Below are 23,552 nucleotides of genomic sequence, written 5' to 3'. Positions count from 1 at the left end.
TCTGTATTATATGGTATAATTTCTTTAAAGACATTGAACCTCTAAAGTTGGTGCTTGCGAAATAATGTGATCTTGGCCGTGAAAAAACTGGATTCGAACCTTTATATCAGAATTATTGACATAAAAAGCGCATAACTTGAGAACGTGGCCTTGTGTACTAATTGCGTCATAAATTTAGCACTCAAATGTACGTCATAAATAGCCCTTTATTTAACGTTTTATTTTGCGAAATTTTCAATCCCACCGTATTGCTATTTTAATAATTTTAATGATAATAATTCAAAAAATCTTTAAATGCTATCAAAAACCTATTCTGACATACTAGAGATAAACTGATATCGCCATTTCTCATCATTTTTCTTTTTTCTCTACGAAAAACAATATGCAACATGTCTCAACCTCAACCTCAACACCTCTGAAATCAGTATAAATTAATTTTATTGAAAGTAAATAAAACTGGTTAATTTTTATTTGATATTGAATTCAAGAAGGGTGCAAAGTAGCCCCCGCTAGTCCACATAAAATATTTTTAAACGCTATGTGAACAACTTTTTTATGTATGATGGTTCATTCTGCTGATATTTGGCATAAATAATACATACACGATGACGATAAATATATATATATATATATATATATATATATATATATATATATATATATATATATATATATATATATATATATATATATATATATATATATATATATATATATATATATATATATATATATATATATATATATATATATATATATATATATATATATATATATATATATATATATATATATATATATATATATATATATATATATATATATATATATATATATATATATATATATATATATATATATATATATATTTCTTAAAACTATCGGTTTTAGATAAATTATTTCTCTTCCAACAATATCTTATACACTACACTTCGTTCATCCTATGACCGCTATTATGGCGATTCCAGCCAACTTAGTACTATCAACCACATTAAAGGGAAAATGCTGTCGCTTCAACGAAACTATGCACAACAAACAAGGAGTTGGAACGAAGCATACCTCGGAGGCGAAAGTACATTAATATTCCACGTAGCAAATCAAAAGACTCGACGAGCTGAAACTTCGATCAAAACGCTGCAGATTGACGCTGATACCATAAGGGAGCCTAATGAAATACGCCAAAGCGTACAGGAATATTTCGCGAATCTGTACTCCTCCACGCATACTACAGTAAACGAAAATTTCAACCCAACACAACGCATCGCAAACGACAATGAGGACAACCAGCGTATAGCGAGTGAAATTTCATCCAACGAGATTTTACAAGCAACTAAAGCAAGCAGCTCACGCAAATCTCCTGGCATTGATGGTCTACCAAAGGAATTTTATCTAAAATCGTGGCAAGTAATTTCGCGAGAGTTCACCTTTATAATAAATGAAGCCCCTAAGGAGTTTGACGGTGTCATTGTGCTAGTCAAAAAGAAGAAAAGCGACGACAGCATAAAATCGTACAGGCCAGATTTCACTTCTGAACGCTGACTACAAAATCTTCACTAGGATACTGAAAAACAGAATAAGCTCCCTCCTTCCACTGGTGTTATCAAAAAATCAAAAATGCTGCAACGGAAAGCGAAACATTTTTAAGGCTACCGCCCGCATACTGGACCGCATTTGTGAGCTAAAACAACAGCATGGAAACTCGATGTTGGTAGCATTTGACCTCGATCATGCCTCCGATAGAGTGGAGCACAACTTTCTTGCAAGAACCATGGAACAAATGAATTTCAATCCGGAACTGATAAACCTCCTCATGTTCTGTATGAATAATAGTTTCTCGAGAGTTCTGGTCAACGGTAAATGGGGAAGTGAGATCAAAATTCAAAGGTCAGTGCGCCAAGGTGATCCACTCTCAATGATTCTGTTTGTCATCTACCTACAACCATTGCTTGATAAGCTGCGGAGACAATTCCCTCGCGCAGTATTAAATGCATATGCGGATGATATTCTATGTTCGAAAGTGAATCTCAGTTACTCGCAATCATAAACATCTTTGTTGACTTCACAGCTGTTTCAGGAGCAAAACTCAACACCCAGAAAACAAAAGCCTTGAGGATCGGTTTATTGGATATGACACCACAAAGTGAGTGGTTGCAAACGCAGACTTCAGTGAAAATTCTCGGAATGCACTTCGCTGAAGACTTCTCGAGCATGGTTGAACAAAATTGGATTGCGGTACTACGAGGAGTACAAACATGTATGTGGATGAACAACTCCAGAAATCTAAATCTCATACAGAAAATAATTTTGTTGAACACGTTCATAACGTCGAAAATCTGGTTCACAGCATCAGTGATCCCCCTACCGAATAAATATGCTGGACAATTCATTCCGCGGATCGGCTCCTTCCTGTGGTACGGGAAGAATTGGACCAGAATTGCCTTCGAAACACTAATACTACCAAAATGCCAAGGTGGTTTAAATTTACATTCACCGTCCATCAAAGCAAAGGCCCTGCTAACCAACCGCATGCTACATATCGGATCGAATCTACCCTATTTGCGGAGTTTTCTGGAGTACAACGCAAATCCTCCAAATTTGTCGTGCATTCCACGAAAATACGAGCACATCCGAACAGTAGTTAAAGTGACAGCATTCCTGACCGAAGAAATAACTAGAGCACCGGATTCAAGTACAATATACCACCACTTTTTAAAACAGCTAAAGGAGCCAAAAATAGTACGGGAAAATGCTCAACGTGATTGGAAGACTATCTTAAAAAACATTCACTTCAAATTCTTAAACTCACACCAATGATCAATGTGGTTTTCTGTGGTACATCGCAAAATTCTAACCAACGAGTTTTTGTATAGGGTGAACAGGAGAGCCGACCCTAACTGCAACATTTGTCCTGGCCAGATGGATAGCATCGAGCACCACCTATTCAAATGCAGCGAAAACAAACTCATTTGGATTTACCAACGAAGCGTTTTTCTGGGCATGGATTAAAGCTGCAACATGAGGACTGGATATACCCGGTTTTCCAACAACAAAATAGACGCACCCGCTAGCAAATCCTCAAAGAAATTTCGTCAATGATATGCTACATGACAAGCGTACCAGCAAATGAGAAGAATGTAAATAACTATAAGTTTTATTTAACATGTAATTAAAAATTAGAAACCAGGACAATAAAAGTTTTACAAAAAAAGAATGAAAAAAGATGGGTGGGTAATGTCTAGGACATAACCGGAGTGTCGTGACTACTCGTTTGAATTGTAATTCAAATCGAATGATACTCAATGAAATATGTGGGAATGTTTCAAGTTATTCTTTATAATAATTATGGTGGTTCTGAAAAGAACCTTTGTTGTTGGCGTCTGCGTAGATAGGGGATGCGCTGGATTCTAAGCTCGTTGAGACATTCATTCATGAAATGAACAATTTTCTTGCTTTGAAATATCAATGTTAAAATCTCTCGAAACAACCATCGGAATCTTTTCCGTACAGAAATGAACACGCTTAGCGAAAAACTAGGGGCGGGTAATGTCCGGGACATAACTGCGATGCTCATATTCTTAAAATTCTGCTTGTATCTCTTTCAAATGGCTAAATTTTGCGCATTAAGTTCGATTCACCGGGCTCAGCGAAATTTTCCTGGGGATCCCGTTCGTTAGTATATTCAGCAAAACAATTTTATTACCGAGTTCTCCGCGTTGAATACAGGTCAATAATTTCATATAATGATTTCAACATGCAGACAATGTACATGTATGACAGGTCCGAGTGTTCTGAAGTGGTTTTAGTGGAGGTAACAACATAAAATCATGTATTGGACATTTTACAATGATTCTCCTTAACCCTGCAAAACCACGTGATTGGCAGCAGAGGGTTAAGTTGTTTGGAAGAGATGACAGTTAATATATGATAACTAAAAATATAAAATTGTTCTATAAATTGCAAAGTTATTGCCGCGTTGACCTGAAAATTTGTCATTTCATTCATAAAGGAACAATCATTGAAATTATGTCAATTTATGCTGTGCAAGATTTGAAATAACTTCGAAGTGTGGTCACGACACCCCTGTTATGTCATATACATTACCAAACCATCCTTTTTCATTTTGCATTCGTCCTAATAAGGACGGTTTGTGGATAACTATGTTGATACAAGACGGGAATCTTTTAAAACAATTCAAACCTTGCCGACGATTGTTTTTACTGCGTACATCCATACGATCTTTCCCCTTTCGCAGCTCACGCCGAATGAGCACGGTTTTCATCATGGTGTTCCTATTTATTGACTTTACAATGCAGATGGAAGGACGTCCTTTTGTTCGATAAATGAAAATATTTTCATCATTCGTTTTGGTGTAGCTTTCGCTTAGTGGCAGAGTTGCCACATTCACTGATTTTCTTGGAAGGATTTGCAAAAACCTTCGGGTTTGTAGATTGGAAAAACATTTTCTTATGATTCACTGGTAAAAGTACAGAATTACCAAGCCCAAACTTAATACTAGTTAATAAAAGAAACTTTCTAATTAAATTCTTTTTCCATTTTGCCTTCGTCCTAATAAGGACGGTTTGTGGATAACTATGTTGATACAAGACGGGAATCTTTTAAAACAATTCAAACCTTGCCGACGATTGCTTTTACTGCGTACATCCATACGATCTTTCCCCTTTCGCAGCTCACACCGAATGAGTACGCTTTGCAGCCTTCGATGTTTTGGTGGCATTTTTAGTGGCAGTTACTACCGCCTTTTCAGTGACTGCGTTTCTTAGCCTTTGGCTTTTTGGCCTTCTCACCACCACCACCTCCACCAACGTTTTTCTTCTTCTCTCCGATGGTAGCTGATTTGATTGGTCGTCCGATGCAGCTTCTCACGACCACGCACGTCTGTTATGCACTGCGTCTTACACACGTCTGGCTTTGAGAAAAGCTGCGACACCCCTATTTATAGGTTTTATCATTAATGTTGATTTCATTTAAAGTAGTTTTCGAACTATTTAAACAAATTTTATATAGCAAAGAACGTATCGGTAGCAAGCATTGAACGTTTTCCTTCCGATTTATGAAACAAGATTGGCAATCCGTTTTGTAGAAGAAAAGTTAATAAGGTTCAAAATGTACGTAACGCTTTCGCTAATATGCACTACTATCGCTTTCTCGCTCGTTCTCGTGGCGTGCATGAGCCTTTCCTTTCCGTCCGACTTCTAATGGCTTAACCAAAACTAATATCCCGGCTTTCCCCCACCAACTGCTCTCGTCAAGCAACCCAATACGAATAATCATAGGAACAAACATGTAGTGGACCTATATATAAACTTTTCATTATTTTATTGTTCATTTGCTGCACCATTTTGACGGCTCTGTGCGGGATGGGCTGAAAATGTTCACTTTTCCGAGTCGTTTTCGAAAGATTTTTCAAAACACTATTTTTCCGTTGATAATGAATATCCTACATATTCCACAATTTAATACAACATTGGTACAAATATTTTCGATAAAATGCCGAAGAAATTGATTAAATCCATTCAGTACAACAAAAGATATAAGCGTTCAAAATCTTACATCATTTTTCTTCCAAAATTTTGAAAAGGGGCCCCTATATTGAAAGGTAAGTCGTTAGTCACGACAAAAAAACTTACCTCGGTATGAGGAGAATTGAAACAAAGAAAACACTGGTACAAAAATTAATATATTGAAAGTTTCTTATTGATTTGTACCAGTTATTCGGATATAATTTGATAAAGCATAAGCAGAAGTAAGAAATTTAAAAATAAGCAATCATCGAATGACAGTTTTTGTCGTTTTATCCAACAAAAACCGAAAATTGTTTCAACCCTCCTCGGTCTCCCCTATAATTATTAGGTAATATCGGTAAATCAATCAATCAAATACCACTAATCTCAAATTGATTAAAGGTCGATTGTGGTACGAGCTACCTTATTATATCACAGAGGTTTGCTATGTAGAGAACAGGTTTGAAGTAAATTTACGACACCGAATTTATGCTCGAGTAGCATCATGATTAAATGCATCTCTTATGGTTATTTAGTTGCTTATCATCTGGAAATGCGAAATGGAGTGCAACTGTCTACTTGAAGACACTCGAAAAGAAACTAATAGTATATTAGTATAACTTAACTGAAATGTACCAATGAATTAAATAAATTTTATTTCAGTTCGAGTCTCGCCAAAAACGGACTACGAAAACTTCAACAGTTGCTATTGGAACATTTGTAGGACCATTTTCTAACTTATATTTGGGGACAATACATAAACTATCTTGTTTGATTGTTAACCATTCCAAAACTTGTTATTTTATTATTTTAAAGCAGAAAGTAGTTTTGATGCTCTTTGACTGAATACGTAGATACTACAGTTTTATATGCATGCATTGAATATTACAGTCACAATAATTGTTCGTCATTGTGTATGTATGTTTTGTTCAAAGATTTGTAAATGACTGCCCAAAGAAAATATTTGTGTCGACGTTTAAGGAAAATTACTAGGGGGATCTCATTCTCTTGGTAAATAGTAAATTGAGGAAAAGCATTAATTTCTTAACTTCGCTTCATAAGAAATAGTCATCCTCATTCCTGGAAATAACTATTTTCACCGATCAAATCCAATCCGTTCGGTAGCCCTGGTTCGAGATTTTACGAGGCACGTTTTATTCTTGTCATTTTTATTTTTCGTCACCTCAATCTCTGGCAACCACCCACAAATCAATCGCACCAAGCCAATCGTCCACCAAATAAGGGATTAAGGAAGGAAGCGTATATTTGATATTGAAAAACAAACACAGTATTAACAACGACACGACTAGACACTTGCATTCCGAAACTGTATCTCAAATCTGACTACCCCTCAGTGACTCAGGTAACTGGAAATGTCAAATTTGATGTTTGCTTAAAATATTCATGAAACTAGCAGCTCTGACGAATCTGTTGCTATATTTTTTTTCTAATAACAGTAACCCATGGTTACAATATTGTGACTATAAATAAACTGGTTGGAATTTTCAATTCTTTAAAATTAATTTTATGATTATTGGTGAACAAATAAGCTTCCCGGCGCCGAATTTGCTCATTCCAGAGGTCAATCAGCTTGGGTACGGAGAGAAAATGGTATCAGCTAACGAGAATCAACTGCGCTACGATGGCCGAGTGGTGGTCGTTACCGGTGCCGGTGCTGGTCTAGGTCGCGAATATGCCTTGCTGTTCGGTTCCCGCGGTGCAAAGGTTGTGGTGAATGATTTGGGTGGCAATTTTCACGGTCAGGGCAAATCGAATGCAGCCGATAATGTGGTACAGGAAATCCGAGCGGCTGGCGGAACCGCGGTTCCAGATTACAACTCCGTAGTGGATGGGGGTAAAATTATTCAGACTGCAATGGAAGCATTTGCCCGTGTTGATGTTTTGATTAACAACGCTGGAATTTTGCGAGACAAGAGTCTTGCTCGCATTTCCGATGAGGACTGGAATCTTATTCATGATGTGCACTTGAAAGGTAGTTTCCTAACGACGCGAGCTGCCTGGGCGATCATGAAAAAACAGAACTATGGTCGAATGATTATGACATCCAGCAACTCCGGTGTCTATGGAAATTTCGGCCAAGCCAATTATAGTGCCGCCAAACTAGGATTGGTCGGGTTAGCCAACACAGTCGCAATCGAGGGAGCTAAAAATAACATTCAATGCAATGTAATCGTTCCAACGGCTGCGTCAAGGATGACCGAGGGAATACTTCCAGAGGTTTTGTTCAATAAGCTTAGTGAGTTTCATTGAATTTAAAACTGGCGAAGTAAATTCATTTTTTCTTTGATTTTCAGAACCTAAATTGATTGCTCCGGTCGTTGCTTATCTGTGTCATCAATCCTGTCAGAATACGGGGGCAATAATTGAAAGTGCAGCTGGTTGGGCCTATCACCAATTGCAAGAGACTTCGTGGGGCAGTACCAGGCGGGTTTCATGAGCGAACGATCTACCACAGACCAGGTGTTCGCTCTTCGTCAAGTACTGCAGAAATGCCGCGAGTACAATGTGCCCACACATCATTTGTTCATCGACTTCAAAGCCGCATACGACACTATCGATCGAGATCAGCTATGGCAGATTATGCACGAGTACGGATTCCCGGATAAACTGACGCGATTAGTGAAGGCGACGATGGATCGGGTGATGTGCGTAGTACGTGTCTCAGGGACGCTCTCGAGTCCCTTCGAATCACGCAGAGGGTTACGGCAAGGTGATGGTCTCTCGTGTCTGTTATTCAACATCGCGCTGGAAGGTGTAATAAGAAGAGCAGGGATCGACACGAGTGGTACGATTTTCACAAAGTCCGTTCAGCTACTTGGCTTCGCCGATGACGTTGATATTATTGCACGAAACTTTGAGAAGATGGATGAAGCCTACATCAGACTGAAAAGAGAAGCCAAGCGCGTCGGACTTGCCATCAACACGTCGAAGACAAAGTACATGATAGGAAGAGGTTCACGAGAAGAAAATGAGAATCGCCCGCTTCGAGTTTGCATCGGTGGCGACGAAATCGAGGTGGTTGAAGAGTTCGTGTACTTGGGCTCACTGGTGACCGCCGACAATGATACCAGCAGAGAGATTCGTAGACGCATCGTGGCAGGAAATCGTGCTTACTTTGGCCTCCGCAAGACACTTCGGTCGAACAGAGTTCGCCGTCGCACGAAGTTGACCATCTACAAGACGCTGATTAGACCGGTAGTTCTCTACGGGCACGAGACCTGGACCATGCTCGTGGAGGACCAACGCGCACTTGGTGTCTTCGAACGGAAAGTGCTGCGTACCATCTACGGTGGAGTGCAGATGGAAGATGGCACATGGAGACGGCGAATGAACCATGAGTTGCATCAGCTGTTGGGGGAGCCGCCCATCTGTCATACCGCGAAAATCGGACGACTACGGTGGGCCGGGCACGTAGCCAGAATGTCGGACAATAGCCCGGTGAAAACGGTTCTCAATTGCAATCCGACCGGTACAAGAAGACGTGGCGCGCAGCGAGCACGATGGATCGACCAGGTGGAAGACGATTTGCGGACCCTTCGCAGACTGCGTGGCTGGCGACGCGCGGCCATGGACCGAGTGGAATGGAAGAATCTTTTGTATACGGCACAGGCCACTTCGGCCTTAATCTGTTAATAAATAAATAAAAAGCTGGTTGGGCCACATAGGTCCATTTTGTTAGAAGAAAAGGATCAATTCTCCGTACATCAATCGATGATGATGTTACACCAGAGTATGTTAAGAGTGTTTGGAATAAAGTCACTCACATGTCGGATGCGAAACATCTTAATGCCATCAGTGAAGCCAGCATATCTTTAGTAGACGTACTGGAAAAGTTACGCGAGGGAAAGCATACCGAAAATTCCGTTACAGAAACATTTAAGTTTAACTTTAAAGTTGTTATAGCGCATTGCGCACATAATAAGTGCGACTAAAAGTGCGGAAACGTAAATAAAACTGCGCTTTTACATTGAATTGTCTTGGTGTCTATTACGCACTTATGTATTATCCAACTGTGCAAACGTGAGAATATTTAGGTCAAAGAGAATCCATTTTTCGCTCCCGATAGTTTACTTTAGTCGCTGCTTGCTTCATCCGCTTCCTCCTCTTCCTCGGCGGATTCACTTGCCGACGCTTCTGATTCAGGTTCCGAGTCGGATTTTTCAGATTTCTGTTGAATAAAAATAATCAAATAAAACATTTCGAGCACAGTTACACTACACTGATGAAAAATGGCTTAAGAATTTCTTAAGTCAGGACTTATGAACCTGCACAATATTGATTCCATTAGACGATTATGTATTTCATAAGTATGGCTAATGGAATTTGTTTGCGGGTTTTATGTTTATTTTATTGTCATCGTCACCGCTGCTACTGGAGTCATCGCCGGAGATGTACTCCTTACTCTTGAAGCCGCTTCCCTTCATTGCCGTAGCCGAAGCAGGTTTCTTGGGGGAACTTGCTTCCTTCTTGCGCTTCTTGGTCGCTTTTCCACCATCATCTTCGCTTGCTCCGCCGCCACCATCGCCTCCTGCTTCCTTGTAGGCTTTCAATGCTTCTGCATACTCCTCCTTTGCCTTGGCTGCTTTCTGTTCCCATTCATGCTTGTCCTTCAAATCCTTCCACATCTCACCACCCTTTTTGGCAATTTCGGTGACGGAGATTCCCGGATTGTCCTTCTTTATCTTCTCCCGACTTGCGTTCAACCACATCATAAAGGCCGTAGTCGGTCGCTACCAGCATCATCCGAGTCGTCATCGGAGATAGATTCCACATTTGAATCAAACTCGTCCGCCACATCCGATTCTGCCTGGTTCGGGTTGAAGTCCTCATCGGTCGATTCTTCCGAATCATCATCGTCATCATCTCGCTCCTTTGCTTCGGCCTTTACCCTCGCCAGATAGGCATCCGGTTCAGCCTCATTATCCGAATCGGCAAAGTCCTCCTTGTAGTTGCTTTTGCCATCCTTTCCAATGTTCTTCACGTGCAATTTCTTGGACGAGATGAAATCGAACAGTTTCCCGTACTCTTCCTTCTCGATACTGCTGAACGTGTAGATGTTGCCTGCTTTTAGCTCGATTTCAAAATCAAAACTTCGAGTGGAGCCACCACTGCGAGCAAAGTTCACCGATGTGATTTCCTCGAAACGAATGTGAACCGGTGGCTTGTGGACGTAGATGAATCCTCGTTCCAGTGGGTAGAGATAACCTGCAGCTGCCTTGAAAGAACATCCAATTGCAGGAGTTCCCGAATGACTGAAAACGAGGCAAAATATATTTAAATTAAATTAGCCTGACTTAAGCCGTTAGGGATTGGGATTCAAATAAAGCAAAGCTCACCCAATAAAAGTTCCCGGTCCGGTCAGCTTTCGGTTTATGATGACTTTCATAATCTTTCCGAGTACTTCGTACACCGGTCCAGCGAGCTCTTTAGTAAGTTTATCCTCATACTTTTCCTTCAATTCCTCCTCGGTGAAGGGTAATTCGATGTTTGTTTCCTCGTCCATCTGGAATAGCGTCACCAGAAAGTGGTAACGAGTTTGACCCTGCTTTGTCGGCGGATCCAACGAAATGACGAAAAACATTTGCCGGTTGTCCTTATGCGGCAGCAGGAACAACCGCAGCACCCACGACGTCGGAATCTTAAAATCATACGTCTTACCGTGCAGCTGGAAAAAGCTCTGGAATACTTTAATGTCGTAGCGACCGCGCGGTGTCAGGCAATGTATCTCTCGGAATATAGCAATTGCGTCACCGGCGTCACCAGACGCAGAAATTACGGAAGCCTGTCTCATCACCTGCTCCTGGAATGCTTCGACAGGGTCAATTTCAGCCGATTCCGCTGTTGGAATGTGGAACCGCATTTCCATCAAATTCACCGGAGCTTCATCGTTCCGGTGAAATTCGACTGTAACTTCGTTCTTTCCGGCATTACACTGGGAAACGATTCAGCGGGATTTCAAAGCTTGTCTTTCCTTCCACATCGAACGAAAGAACGCTACCTGTAAAGAAAATAAAATAAACAAAAAGTGTTGCTGAAAAAAATATTTTTTGGTCGTATCGAGGGGCGACTCAATGAACTGGTAACTGGCGGTAAATTACTCGCACACTTTCTCTTCAAAAGATTTCATGAAGTTTCAGGTCGTGTCGTTGGTATTAAATTCAATAATTTTTTCAAAAACCAACCTAATCCACCTAGCACTGGGATGAGATATTTCTTACACATATCACTGTTGGATCATTCATTAGTTTGAAGAACTCGTTCATAAGTTTGCAGTTTCTAGTCCTGCACGAATAAAACTTCGAATAAACTAAATAATTTATATAAAATCAATAAAACGAACAAAATAAAAAATAAAGCAAAAAATGCAAAACAATAGGTCTTCAAATTCTTTAAATGAGTACAATGATTAATATAAATCAAATTAATAAAATACATCAATCAAATTAGATCAAATGAATCAAATTAGATCAAATGAATCAAATAAATCAAATAAATCAAATGAATTGAATGAATCATCTGGGCACACGAGGATACTATTCGACCGGTTCCGGTTATTCCAGAATCCGGTTCAGCGGATAAAACATTTTTGGTAAATATGTTGGATATGCGGTACATCAAACAACATCAGCTTGATATGCGGGATAATAATTTGGTTTTATTATTTCAAAAACACACTAATTTTTCTTGTAGTTAGTAACGAAAGTTGGTGAACTGATTACTTAAAAAAAGTTTTTTGCTAGTACTACTGGTTACAACAAGTGATCACATTGAATGCAAGTTATATATTGTATCGTGCTTCTTGCAAAAAGACATTAAAACATATATCGTCTGTTGCAACTGCAATACGCAGTTGCAACAGACGATATATGTTTTAATGTCTTTTTCTTAAATCTCACATCTCTTTTTTTGGTCTGAAGAACCGGATTCCAGAACATCCGGAACCGGTTAAAAAGTGTCCCCTTGTGGCCGGATAACATACAACATGATCGCGAAGTTCATACATCATCAAACTGATGTAATTTGATGTGCCGCATGACAGGCATATTCACCAAAAATGTTTGGTCCGAGGAACCGGATTTCGGAAATTGCGGAACCGGTCGAAAAGTGTCCCCTTGTGGCCGGATGACACAAAACGTGATCGCAATGTTCATAGATGATCAAACTGATATAATTTGATGTGCCGTATGACAGACATATTTACCAAAAATGTTTGGTCCGAAGAACCGGAGTCCGGAACATCCGGAACCGGTTGAAAAGTGTCCCCTTGTGGCCGGATTACATACGACGTGATCCCAATGTCCATAGATCATCAAACTTATGTAATTTGATGTGCCGCATGACAGGCATATTCACCAAAAATGTTTGGTCCGAAGGCATATTCACCAAAAATGTTTGGTACTCTTGTGGCTGGATGACAAACAACGTGATCGCAATGTTCATAGATCATCAAACTGATGTAATCTGATGTACCGCATGACAGGCATATTCACCAAAAAAATTTGGCTCGAAGAACCGGATTCCGGAACATCCAGAACCGGTCGTAAAGTGTCCCCTTGTGGCCGGATGACATACAACATGATCGCATAGTTACGCGAGGGAAAGCATACCGAAAATTCCGTTACAGAAACATTTAAGTTTAACTTTAAAGTTGTTATAGCGCATTGCGCACATAATAAGTGCGACTAAAAGTGCGGAAACGTAAATAAAACTGCGCTTTTACATTGAATTGTCTTGGTGTCTATTACGCACTTATGTATTATCCAACTGTGCAAACGTGAGAATATTTAGGTCAAAGAGAATCCATTTTTCGCTCCCGATAGTTTACTTTAGTCGCTGCTTGCTTCATCCGCTTCCTCCTCTTCCTCGGCGGATTCACTTGCCGACGCTTCTGATTCAGGTTCCGAGTCGGATTTTTCAGATTTCTGTTGAATAAAAATAATCAAATAAAACATTTCGAGCACAGTTACACTACACTGATGAAAAATGGCTTAAGAATTTCTTAAGTCAGGACTTATGAACCTGCACAATATTGATTCCATTAGACGATTATGTATTTCATAAGTATGGCTAATGGAATTTGTTTGCGGGTTTTATGTTTATTTTATTGTCATCGTCACCGCTGCTACTGGAGTCATCGCCGGAGATGTACTCCTTACTCTTGAAGCCGCTTCCCTTCATTGCCGTAGCCGAAGCAGGTTTCTTGGGGGAACTTGCTTCCTTCTTGCGCTTCTTGGTCGCTTTTCCACCATCATCTTCGCTTGCTCCGCCGCCACCATCGCCTCCTGCTTCCTTGTAGGCTTTCAATGCTTCTGCATACTCCTCCTTTGCCTTGGCTGCTTTCTGTTCCCATTCATGCTTGTCCTTCAAATCCTTCCACATCTCACCACCCTTTTTGGCAATTTCGGTGACGGAGATTCCCGGATTGTCCTTCTTTATCTTCTCCCGACTTGCGTTCAACCACATCATAAAGGCCGTAGTCGGTCGCTACCAGCATCATCCGAGTCGTCATCGGAGATAGATTCCACATTTGAATCAAACTCGTCCGCCACATCCGATTCTGCCTGGTTCGGGTTGAAGTCCTCATCGGTCGATTCTTCCGAATCATCATCGTCATCATCTCGCTCCTTTGCTTCGGCCTTTACCCTCGCCAGATAGGCATCCGGTTCAGCCTCATTATCCGAATCGGCAAAGTCCTCCTTGTAGTTGCTTTTGCCATCCTTTCCAATGTTCTTCACGTGCAATTTCTTGGACGAGATGAAATCGAACAGTTTCCCGTACTCTTCCTTCTCGATACTGCTGAACGTGTAGATGTTGCCTGCTTTTAGCTCGATTTCAAAATCAAAACTTCGAGTGGAGCCACCACTGCGAGCAAAGTTCACCGATGTGATTTCCTCGAAACGAATGTGAACCGGTGGCTTGTGGACGTAGATGAATCCTCGTTCCAGTGGGTAGAGATAACCTGCAGCTGCCTTGAAAGAACATCCAATTGCAGGAGTTCCCGAATGACTGAAAACGAGGCAAAATATATTTAAATTAAATTAGCCCGACTTAAGCCGTTAGGGATTGGGATTCAAATAAAGCAAAGCTCACCCAATAAAAGTTCCCGGTCCGGTCAGCTTTCGGTTTATGATGACTTTCATAATCTTTCCGAGTACTTCGTACACCGGTCCAGCGAGCTCTTTAGTAAGTTTATCCTCATACTTTTCCTTCAATTCCTCCTCGGTGAAGGGTAATTCGATGTTTGTTTCCTCGTCCATCTGGAATAGCGTCACCAGAAAGTGGTAACGAGTTTGACCCTGCTTTGTCGGCGGATCCAACGAAATGACGAAAAACATTTGCCGGTTGTCCTTATGCGGCAGCAGGAACAACCGCAGCACCGACGACGTCGGAATCTTAAAATCATACGTCTTACCGTGCAGCTGGAAAAAGCTCTGGAATACTTTAATGTCGTAGCGACCGCGCGGTGTCAGGCAATGTATCTCTCGGAATATAGCAATTGCGTCACCGGCGTCACCAGACGCAGAAATTACGGAAGCCTGTCTCATCACCTGCTCCTGGAATGCTTCGACAGGGTCAATTTCAGCCGATTCCGCTGTTGGAATGTGGAACCGCATTTCCATCAAATTCACCGGAGCTTCATCGTTCCGGTGAAATTCGACTGTAACTTCGTTCTTTCCGGCATTACACTGGGAAACGATTCAGCGGGATTTCAAAGCTTGTCTTTCCTTCCACATCGAACGAAAGAACGCTACCTGTAAAGAAAATAAAATAAACAAAAAGTGTTGCTGAAAAAAATATTTTTTGGTCGTATCGAGGGGCGACTCAATGAACTGGTAACTGGCGGTAAATTACTCGCACACTTTCTCTTCAAAAGATTTCATGAAGTTTCAGGTCGTGTCGTTGGTATTAAATTCAATAATTTTTTCAAAAACCAACCTAATCCACCTAGCACTGGGATGAGATATTTCTTACACATATCACTGTTGGATCATTCATTAGTTTGAAGAACTCGTTCATAAGTTTGCAGTTTCTAGTCCTGCACGAATAAAACTTCGAATAAACTAAATAATTTATATAAAATCAATAAAACGAACAAAATAAAAAATAAAGCAAAAAATGCAAAACAATAGGTCTTCAAATTCTTTAAATGAGTACAATGATTAATATAAATCAAATTAATAAAATACATCAATCAAATTAGATCAAATGAATCAAATTAGATCAAATGAATCAAATAAATCAAATAAATCAAATAAATCAAATGAATTGAATGAATCATCTGGGCACACGAGGATACTATTCGACCGGTTCCGGTTATTCCAGAATCCGGTTCAGCGGATAAAACATTTTTGGTAAATATGTTGGATATGCGGTACATCAAACAACATCAGCTTGATATGCGGGATAATAATTTGGTTTTATTATTTCAAAAACACACTAATTTTTCTTGTAGTTAGTAACGAAAGTTGGTGAACTGATTACTTAAAAAAAGTTTTTTGCTAGTACTACTGGTTACAACAAGTGATCACATTGAATGCAAGTTATATATTGTATCGTGCTTCTTGCAAAAAGACATTAAAACATATATCGTCTGTTGCAACTGCAATACGCAGTTGCAACAGACGATATATGTTTTAATGTCTTTTTCTTAAATCTCACATCTCTTTTTTTGGTCTGAAGAACCGGATTCCAGAACATCCGGAACCGGTTAAAAAGTGTCCCCTTGTGGCCGGATAACATACAACATGATCGCGAAGTTCATACATCATCAAACTGATGTAATTTGATGTGCCGCATGACAGGCATATTCACCAAAAATGTTTGGTCCGAGGAACCGGATTTCGGAAATTGCGGAACCGGTCGAAAAGTGTCCCCTTGTGGCCGGATGACACAAAACGTGATCGCAATGTTCATAGATGATCAAACTGATATAATTTGATGTGCCGTATGACAGACATATTTACCAAAAATGTTTGGTCCGAAGAACCGGAGTCCGGAACATCCGGAACCGGTTGAAAAGTGTCCCCTTGTGGCCGGATTACATACGACGTGATCCCAATGTCCATAGATCATCAAACTTATGTAATTTGATGTGCCGCATGACAGGCATATTCACCAAAAATGTTTGGTCCGAAGGCATATTCACCAAAAATGTTTGGTACTCTTGTGGCTGGATGACAAACAACGTGATCGCAATGTTCATAGATCATCAAACTGATGTAATCTGATGTACCGCATGACAGGCATATTCACCAAAAAAATTTGGCTCGAAGAACCGGATTCCGGAACATCCAGAACCGGTCGTAAAGTGTCCCCTTGTGGCCGGATGACATACAACATGATCGCATAGTTCATACATCATCAAACTGATGTAATTTGATGTGCCGCATGACAGGCATATTTACCAAAAATGTTTGTTCCGAAGAACCGGATTCCGGGAATATCCGGATGCAATCCTAAAGTATCCTCGTATGTCAAGATGAGCTAAAACAAGATTACATTGTTCATACATCATCACGGCGATGTAATTTGATGCGCCGCATGACAGGTATGTTTTTTTTTTCAATTATTTCATAGATAAAGCTTACTGTTTCCGGAAATCCGTTCCAGGAAATATCTCGGAATCGGTTCTTGGATGTCCCGGATGCTTCCGAAAGGGTCCAGGAATAGTCTATGATTATCAATTTGCTTGTGTATTTTTCCTGAAAACTTCTAATATTTGATATGCCTTTTGTTCAAGATAGCGAAGGGTTTGTGTATAAGTTTTTGTAAGGAGTGATATATCAAAGTAGGCACTGACTCAGTTGCGTGATAGAATGGATAGTCAATCGCCTCACATTTGGAGCCAGATCGTTCTCGAGGTAAGTTGAGTAATAAACCAGTTCCGTGTTGGGTGATTCTCTGCGCCAGCTCGAAGTTCACATTGGCGACCGTGACAGGAGTGCGGTTATCGAATCGACCGTACGCAAAAGATCTAATTACGCCTAATGTACTAATAGTACATGGGAAACACCCAACACGAAACTGCAAAAGAGCTTTCTCGTCAAAAAATTTTATATGCAGAACAGCTTCCGTTTTCATCGCTGGATCAATTCTGAATACTGTCACGTTAATTTGGTGTCTCTAACTATTGAAAAAATCAAAACTTCTTCGAACTGCCCATTTTACTCTGTATTCCCCTGTCCTATTTTACCTCTATTCTCCATACTTTTTCACCATTTGGATGAGCTTCGAGTGGGGAATATGAAATAAAGTTACGGCGGGTAGCCTATAACAAAGGTCCAGTAGCCTACCGCTCGCCGGCATCTATTTTAATCTGGCTATTCGACGTTCCGTTTACTGGATATGAACTCCAAGAGCTCATTCCAATTTGTCAAAAACATTGTTTTGACGTAGATGAACCCCAAAACAGTGTTGCAGAATATACCGATTTATCGATATTTTAACCGATTTTTAATTTCAATACCAATAAAGTTACTAAAAATACCGATTTCTTTTTTCTTACAAAAAAATAACGATTTCTTTTTTCTTACCAAAAAATAACGATTTTTCATATAATAAGATCAATTAATATTACGTATGGGCCTTTTTTTTAAATGTCTTCACCTTTCCACATCAAATCATCCGGAAATTGATTCAGCAATCTGCCAGGTTACTATCAAAACTTCAAATGAAGCTCAACAACCGATTCTGAAATCGATTGAGCTCGGTAGGTTTGATTACATAACATTAGAATGATCTATAATTTAAAACCAATAATTTGCAGGTAACTTTTGGTTAGTGTGGTAGCACCATCGACCTACCCCTTGACGATGCGGAAGGTAATGCGAACGACTAACCCCTTGGATAGCGAAGGCGAGTGGGGGATCCCTTGAGGAGCCTGAGAACGACAGCAACGGTATTCATTATAGTATACTAGAGAGTAAAGGTAGTCATCGAAGAAAATAAAAGTATAATCCTCTATCAAACAAGTGGTATTATTTCGTGAGTTCCACAAACTGGCGACGAGGCTAGAGAAGCCAGAGAGTTTATTTTTATGTTTACATCTAGAAGGTGAGAAATATATTTGTTTTAAATTTAATTATTCACAATGCCAGCACATGGCGTTATTTGAGGTTATGTGGCAAATAAAAAAAAATTATTCCGATAGGTAGAATATCGACGAACGCTTCAATCTGGAAGCCTGAACACGGCATAGCTGTGGTGGTTCTTGAGACCGTACACGAGCGATAATTCGGAACGCAGCACAGCTGTGGTGGTCTCAGAGACCGGGAAAAAGAAACAGCATAGCTGTTGTGGTCTACGAGACCGGGAAAAAACAGAAGAACGAACACAGCATAGCTGTGGTGGTCTGCAAGACTGGCGATAGATTTCGGTGTGCACGATAAAATCGGGAGTTGAATACTAGTGGGTATAAATATTCATAAAGTAATGAATTTGTTTCTAATGCATAAAATGCACTTATAGATCGTTAAAATGGATAAATGGAACCTACAACCTTTCTGCTTCAAATCGCTACTTACATCACAAGTCCGTGATGAGTGGTTTAAATATAAAAGGAATTTTCAATACATAGCCTTAGCGAACGAAGAAAAAGATCAGACGAAGCTTAAGTATATTTTCCTAGCAAAATCCGGACCCGAAGTCCAGGAAGTTTTTAGTTCGTTACCTGGAGCTGATGTCGAGGAAGACAGCGTGACTGGTGTGAAACCATTCGAAGTAGCTATAAAAAAACTTGATGAGTACTTTGCACCTCGTCATCATGAAACGTTCGAACGTCATATTTTTTGGACACTGAAGCCAAATACAGACGAGTCACTAAAAAAGTTTCTTTTGAGAGCAACGGAACAAGCAACCAAGTGTAATTTTGGGAATACGAAGGATGAAAGTGTAGAAATTAGCGTCATTGATAAGGTGATCCTTCTCGCACCATCTGACCTGAAGGCAAAACTATTGCAGAAGGTAAATTTGAATTTAACCGAATTAACAAAAGTCGTCAACTCATACTCATCGGTGAAATTTCAAGCGCGTCAAATGAATGCAGAACCGCAGATGTCTGCAAATGTAAATAAACTTCAGATGTCATCGAAACCAACATCCACAGAATGTTCTCGCTGTGGATGGAAAGGCCATTTCGCGAATGACCGTATATGCCCAGCTAAAAATAAAATATGCGATAAATGTGGCAGAGTGGGCCACTTTGCGAAGCGTTGTAAAGCATCCCTCGGAGGATTGAAGCGTCATAATCTCAAGCCCATTGTAGATTCTAAGCGACGTCGTATTAATGCTATTGAGCTTGAGAGGAACCAAGAAGAACAACACACAAGTTTTATTTACAACATTGGCGACCACGATGAACTCTTGTGGGTTAGAATCGGAGGTGTATTAACTCAAATGATGATAGATTCAGGGTCGTTCAAAAACATAATCGACGAACAAACTTTTCGATCTCTGACGGTGCAGGGTCTGAAGATCAAAAACGACAGAAACGATTGTGAGTTAATCTTTCGACCATACGGAAAGAATTCCAGTCCTCTTAAGGTCGTAAAAGTTTTTGAAGCCATCATCTGCGTTGATGATGCAGGTAAACAGCTCGAAGAAGAGGCAACGTTTTTCGTTGTGGCGGAAGGCTCGCAGTCGATTCTGGGAAGAGAAACTGCGATAGCACTGGGTGTCCTAATAATCGGTCTTCCTAGTACTCATTTGACGGTTCGTACGATCAAGGATGAGAGGCCTTTCCCGAAAGTGAAAGGAGTAAAGTTATGCATACCGATTGATAAAACTGTGCCATCTGTGGCACAACACGCACGTCGGCCTCCACTCGCTTTATTACATCGTATCGAAGAAAAATTGAATATGTTATTAACAGCTGACATAATAGAACCGGTTCATGAATATAGCCAATGGGTACCCCCGTTAGTAGCGATTGTGAAAGACAATGGTGACCTACGGTTGTGCGTCGACATGCGACGCGCGAATGAGGCAATTCAGCGCGAAAATCACCTCATGCCTACATTTGATGATTTCCCCCCGCGGTTGAAAAAGGTAAAGTATTTCAGCCGTTTGGATGTGAAGGAAGCTTTTCACCAAATTGAGTTGGAGGAATCCTGTAGGAATATTACTACGTTCATCACACACAAGGGAGTCTTCAGATATAAAAGGCTCATGTTTGGCATTTCTTGCGCTCCGGAAATGTTCCAAAAAATCCTGGAGCAAATACTGGCAGAATGTGAAAACGTGATTAACTATATCGACGATATTCTTATATTCGGTGAAACGGAACAAGAGCACGATGATTCGTTAGCAAAGGTACTAAACACACTGAAGTTACGAGGAGTTTTACTAAACCAGAGTAAATGTGTTTACAAGGTTACCCAGGTCACATTTTTGGGACATCATCTTTCAGCGGATGGCATTCGTCCAGCGGAGGAGAAAACAGAAGTACTGAAATCTTTTAGAGCTCCCACGAACGTCGAAGAACTACGAAGTTTTCTTGGGCTTGTTACGTATGTAGGTCGATTTCTTCATGATCTCGGTACCGTTACTGATCCGCTTCGAGAACTCACAAAGAAGGGTGTTCATTTTGACTGGAATGTGAAGCATGACGCTGCATTCGAGCGAATCAAGTCGATGATTTGTAAAATCGGAAGCTTGCAGTATTTTGACAATACTTTACGAACACGATTGCCGATGCGTTGCCGGTCGCATTAGGTGCTGTTCTGTTGCAGTTTGTTGAAGGCAACGAGACTCCTCGAGTGGTGGGTTATGCCAGCAAATGTCTCAGTGCTACTGAGAAAAGATACTGCCAAACGGAGAAAGAAGTTTTGGCTCTTGTGTGGGCAGTCGAGAGATTCTCCGTATATTTACTTGGACGGCAGTTTGAATTAGAAACGGATCATAAGCCTTTGGAAACCATTTTCTCCTCCACCTCGAAGCCATGTGCCAGGATCGAACGCTGGGTCCTTCGTTTACAATCGTTCAAGTTTGTGGTGAAATTCCGAAAAGGTAGCACCAATATCGCCGATCCATTTTCAAGATTAACAACGTCCAGTGATAATGCTGACTTCGATAAAGATAGCAAATTTTTGGTTCTTGCTATTTTAGAATCAGTAGCCGTTGATACTAGCGAAATCGAGACGGTGTCATTAAACGATTCAGAGCTGAATATCGTTCGAGAATGCGTCCGATCAGGGAAATGGGACAAGCCAGAAGCGAAACCCTTTGAAGTTTTTCGAGGAGAATTGGGCATGGTAGGTGATATTTTGGTTAGAGGTAACAAGTTGATAATACCAATGAAACTCCGGCCTCGCATGCTGACTCTGGCACATGAAGGACACCCGGGGGAATCAGTCATGAAGAGACGACTACGTGATAGGGCATGGTGGCCAGGAATGGACAGAGATGTTACCAAAATTGTTGCAACCTGTGAAGGATGCAGGCTCGTGGGTCTGCCATCGCACCCTGAACCGATGCAGCGACGTACTCTCCCGACTAAACCATGGATAGATGTCGCTTTGGATTTTCTCGGACCGTTACCAACCGGCGAGTATTTGTTGGTTATCATCGACTACTTCAGCCGGTATAAGGAAATCGAGGTAATGACCAGAATTACTGCGAGGGATACAATAAGTCGTTTGGATCGTATCTTTACAAGATTAGGTTACCCAGTGACAATCACGCTCGACAATGCTCGTCAATTCATTAGTGCAGAATTTGAAACGTACTGTACGACACGTGCAATCCATCTGAATAACACTACGCCATATTGGCCGCAAGAAAACGGCCTTGTCGAAAGGCAGAATCGCTCTGTTTTGAAACGCCTACAGATAAGTCAAGCTTTGAAACGAGATTGAAAATCTGATTTAAATGAATATCTCATGATGTACAACACCACTCCACACACGGTTACTGGAAAAACACCCACAGAAATGTGTTTTGGTCGGACCATCAGATCGAAACTTCCATTTCTTCAAGACGTAGAAGCAATACCCAGAAATGATGAAGTTTTTGACCGGGACCTAATCGCAAAACAAAAAGGAAAGATACAGGGAGACAAAGTTCGAAGAGCCATTCAATCGAATATTCAAACGGGAGACACGGTGTTACTGCAGAATTTGCTTCCAAGTAACAAACTTACTCCTACATTCGACCCAGTAGAACATTTGGTTTTGGATAAATCCGGTGGGCGCGTTACAGTGAAGAATAAAGAAAATAACAAAGTCTACGTACGCAACTCAGCTCATCTGAAGAGAATTCCAGTTGACATTTCGGAGGAACAACAGGAACATATCGAAGATCGTGAGCATGAATTGGATAATTCGGAGGATTCACTGCTTACCAACCAAGAGGACGTAAGTACCAGATCACGGCGAAACACTCGTCGCCCTCAACGCTACGCAGATTACGTATTGGATGCTGACACTTCGCGTCTGCGACAAAAAGGAAGATGTGGTAGCACCATCGAGCTACCCCTTGACGATGCGGAAGGTAATGCGAACGACTAACCCCTTGGATAGCGAAGGCGAGTGGGGGATCCCTTGAGGAGCCTGAGAACGACAGCAACGGTATTCATTGTAGTATACTAGAGAGTAAAGGTAGTCACCGAAGAAAATAAAAGTATAATCCTCTATCAAACAAGTGGTATTATTTCGTGAGTTCCACAGTTAGCATACATCTTCACACCGATAAATACCTATTTTTTATTTAGAACTATACCTATGTTTGATTTGTTCCAGTACCAGTAGAAAGTGGAAGTACTCCGGAGAAAACAGAGAGAAAATCGTTCCTATGTTCTCTTCTCTTTTTTCTTCTTCCGTTAGCAAACCGGAGTAAAAAGCAAGTATTTTTTGCTTCTCTTTGCTCCGGAGCAACTTCTGTGTACTAGAACAAACCTATTATACAAAACCATCTGACAACGCTGCTCTAAAGTGAAAAGTGCTCTGCAAACATCGATGACATCTTTTTTTGTTTTGTCTGTTTTCTCTACCTATCTGATGTGTATTTCATCCT

General features: G+C 40.6%; 2 protein-coding genes, 1 long non-coding RNA gene and 2 pseudogenes across 3 annotated transcripts; 3 read left to right on the top strand and 2 right to left on the bottom strand.

Annotated features, from left to right (window-relative positions):
• The first annotated feature begins 1,084 nt into the window (after positions 1–1,084).
• Positions 1,085–8,190, top strand: LOC131693367 (peroxisomal multifunctional enzyme type 2-like). Its single transcript, XM_058981162.1, has 2 exons — positions 1,085–7,779; positions 7,838–8,190. The coding sequence occupies exons 1-2, from the start codon at positions 7,050–7,052 to the stop codon at positions 7,978–7,980; spliced, it is 873 nt and encodes a 290-aa protein (XP_058837145.1). The 5' UTR covers positions 1,085–7,049; the 3' UTR covers positions 7,981–8,190.
• Positions 8,191–9,515: 1,325 nt separating this feature from the next.
• Positions 9,516–13,205, bottom strand: LOC131675971 (FACT complex subunit Ssrp1-like; annotated as a pseudogene).
• Positions 13,206–13,269: 64 nt separating this feature from the next.
• LOC131675970 (FACT complex subunit Ssrp1-like) lies at positions 13,270–15,424 on the bottom strand (annotated as a pseudogene).
• A 745-nt stretch (positions 15,425–16,169) lies between these two features.
• On the top strand, positions 16,170–18,686 carry LOC131694218 (uncharacterized). Its single transcript, XR_009306446.1, has 3 exons — positions 16,170–17,404; positions 18,184–18,252; positions 18,310–18,686. It is a non-coding gene; the product is annotated as an uncharacterized LOC131694218 (long non-coding RNA).
• A 94-nt stretch (positions 18,687–18,780) lies between these two features.
• Positions 18,781–23,552, top strand: LOC131692906 (uncharacterized protein K02A2.6-like). The gene is made up of 2 exons (XM_058980332.1): positions 18,781–18,950; positions 19,011–23,552. The coding sequence occupies exon 2, from the start codon at positions 19,020–19,022 to the stop codon at positions 21,252–21,254; it is 2,235 nt and encodes a 744-aa protein (XP_058836315.1). The 5' UTR covers positions 18,781–18,950; positions 19,011–19,019; the 3' UTR covers positions 21,255–23,552.

The sequence above is a fragment of the Topomyia yanbarensis genome, chromosome 1 (assembly GCF_030247195.1).
Source record: "Topomyia yanbarensis strain Yona2022 chromosome 1, ASM3024719v1, whole genome shotgun sequence".
Taxonomy (NCBI): Eukaryota; Metazoa; Arthropoda; class Insecta; order Diptera; family Culicidae; genus Topomyia; species Topomyia yanbarensis.
Note: the sequence above shows the minus strand (reverse complement) of the source record. Positions and strands in the feature narration are given on the sequence as shown.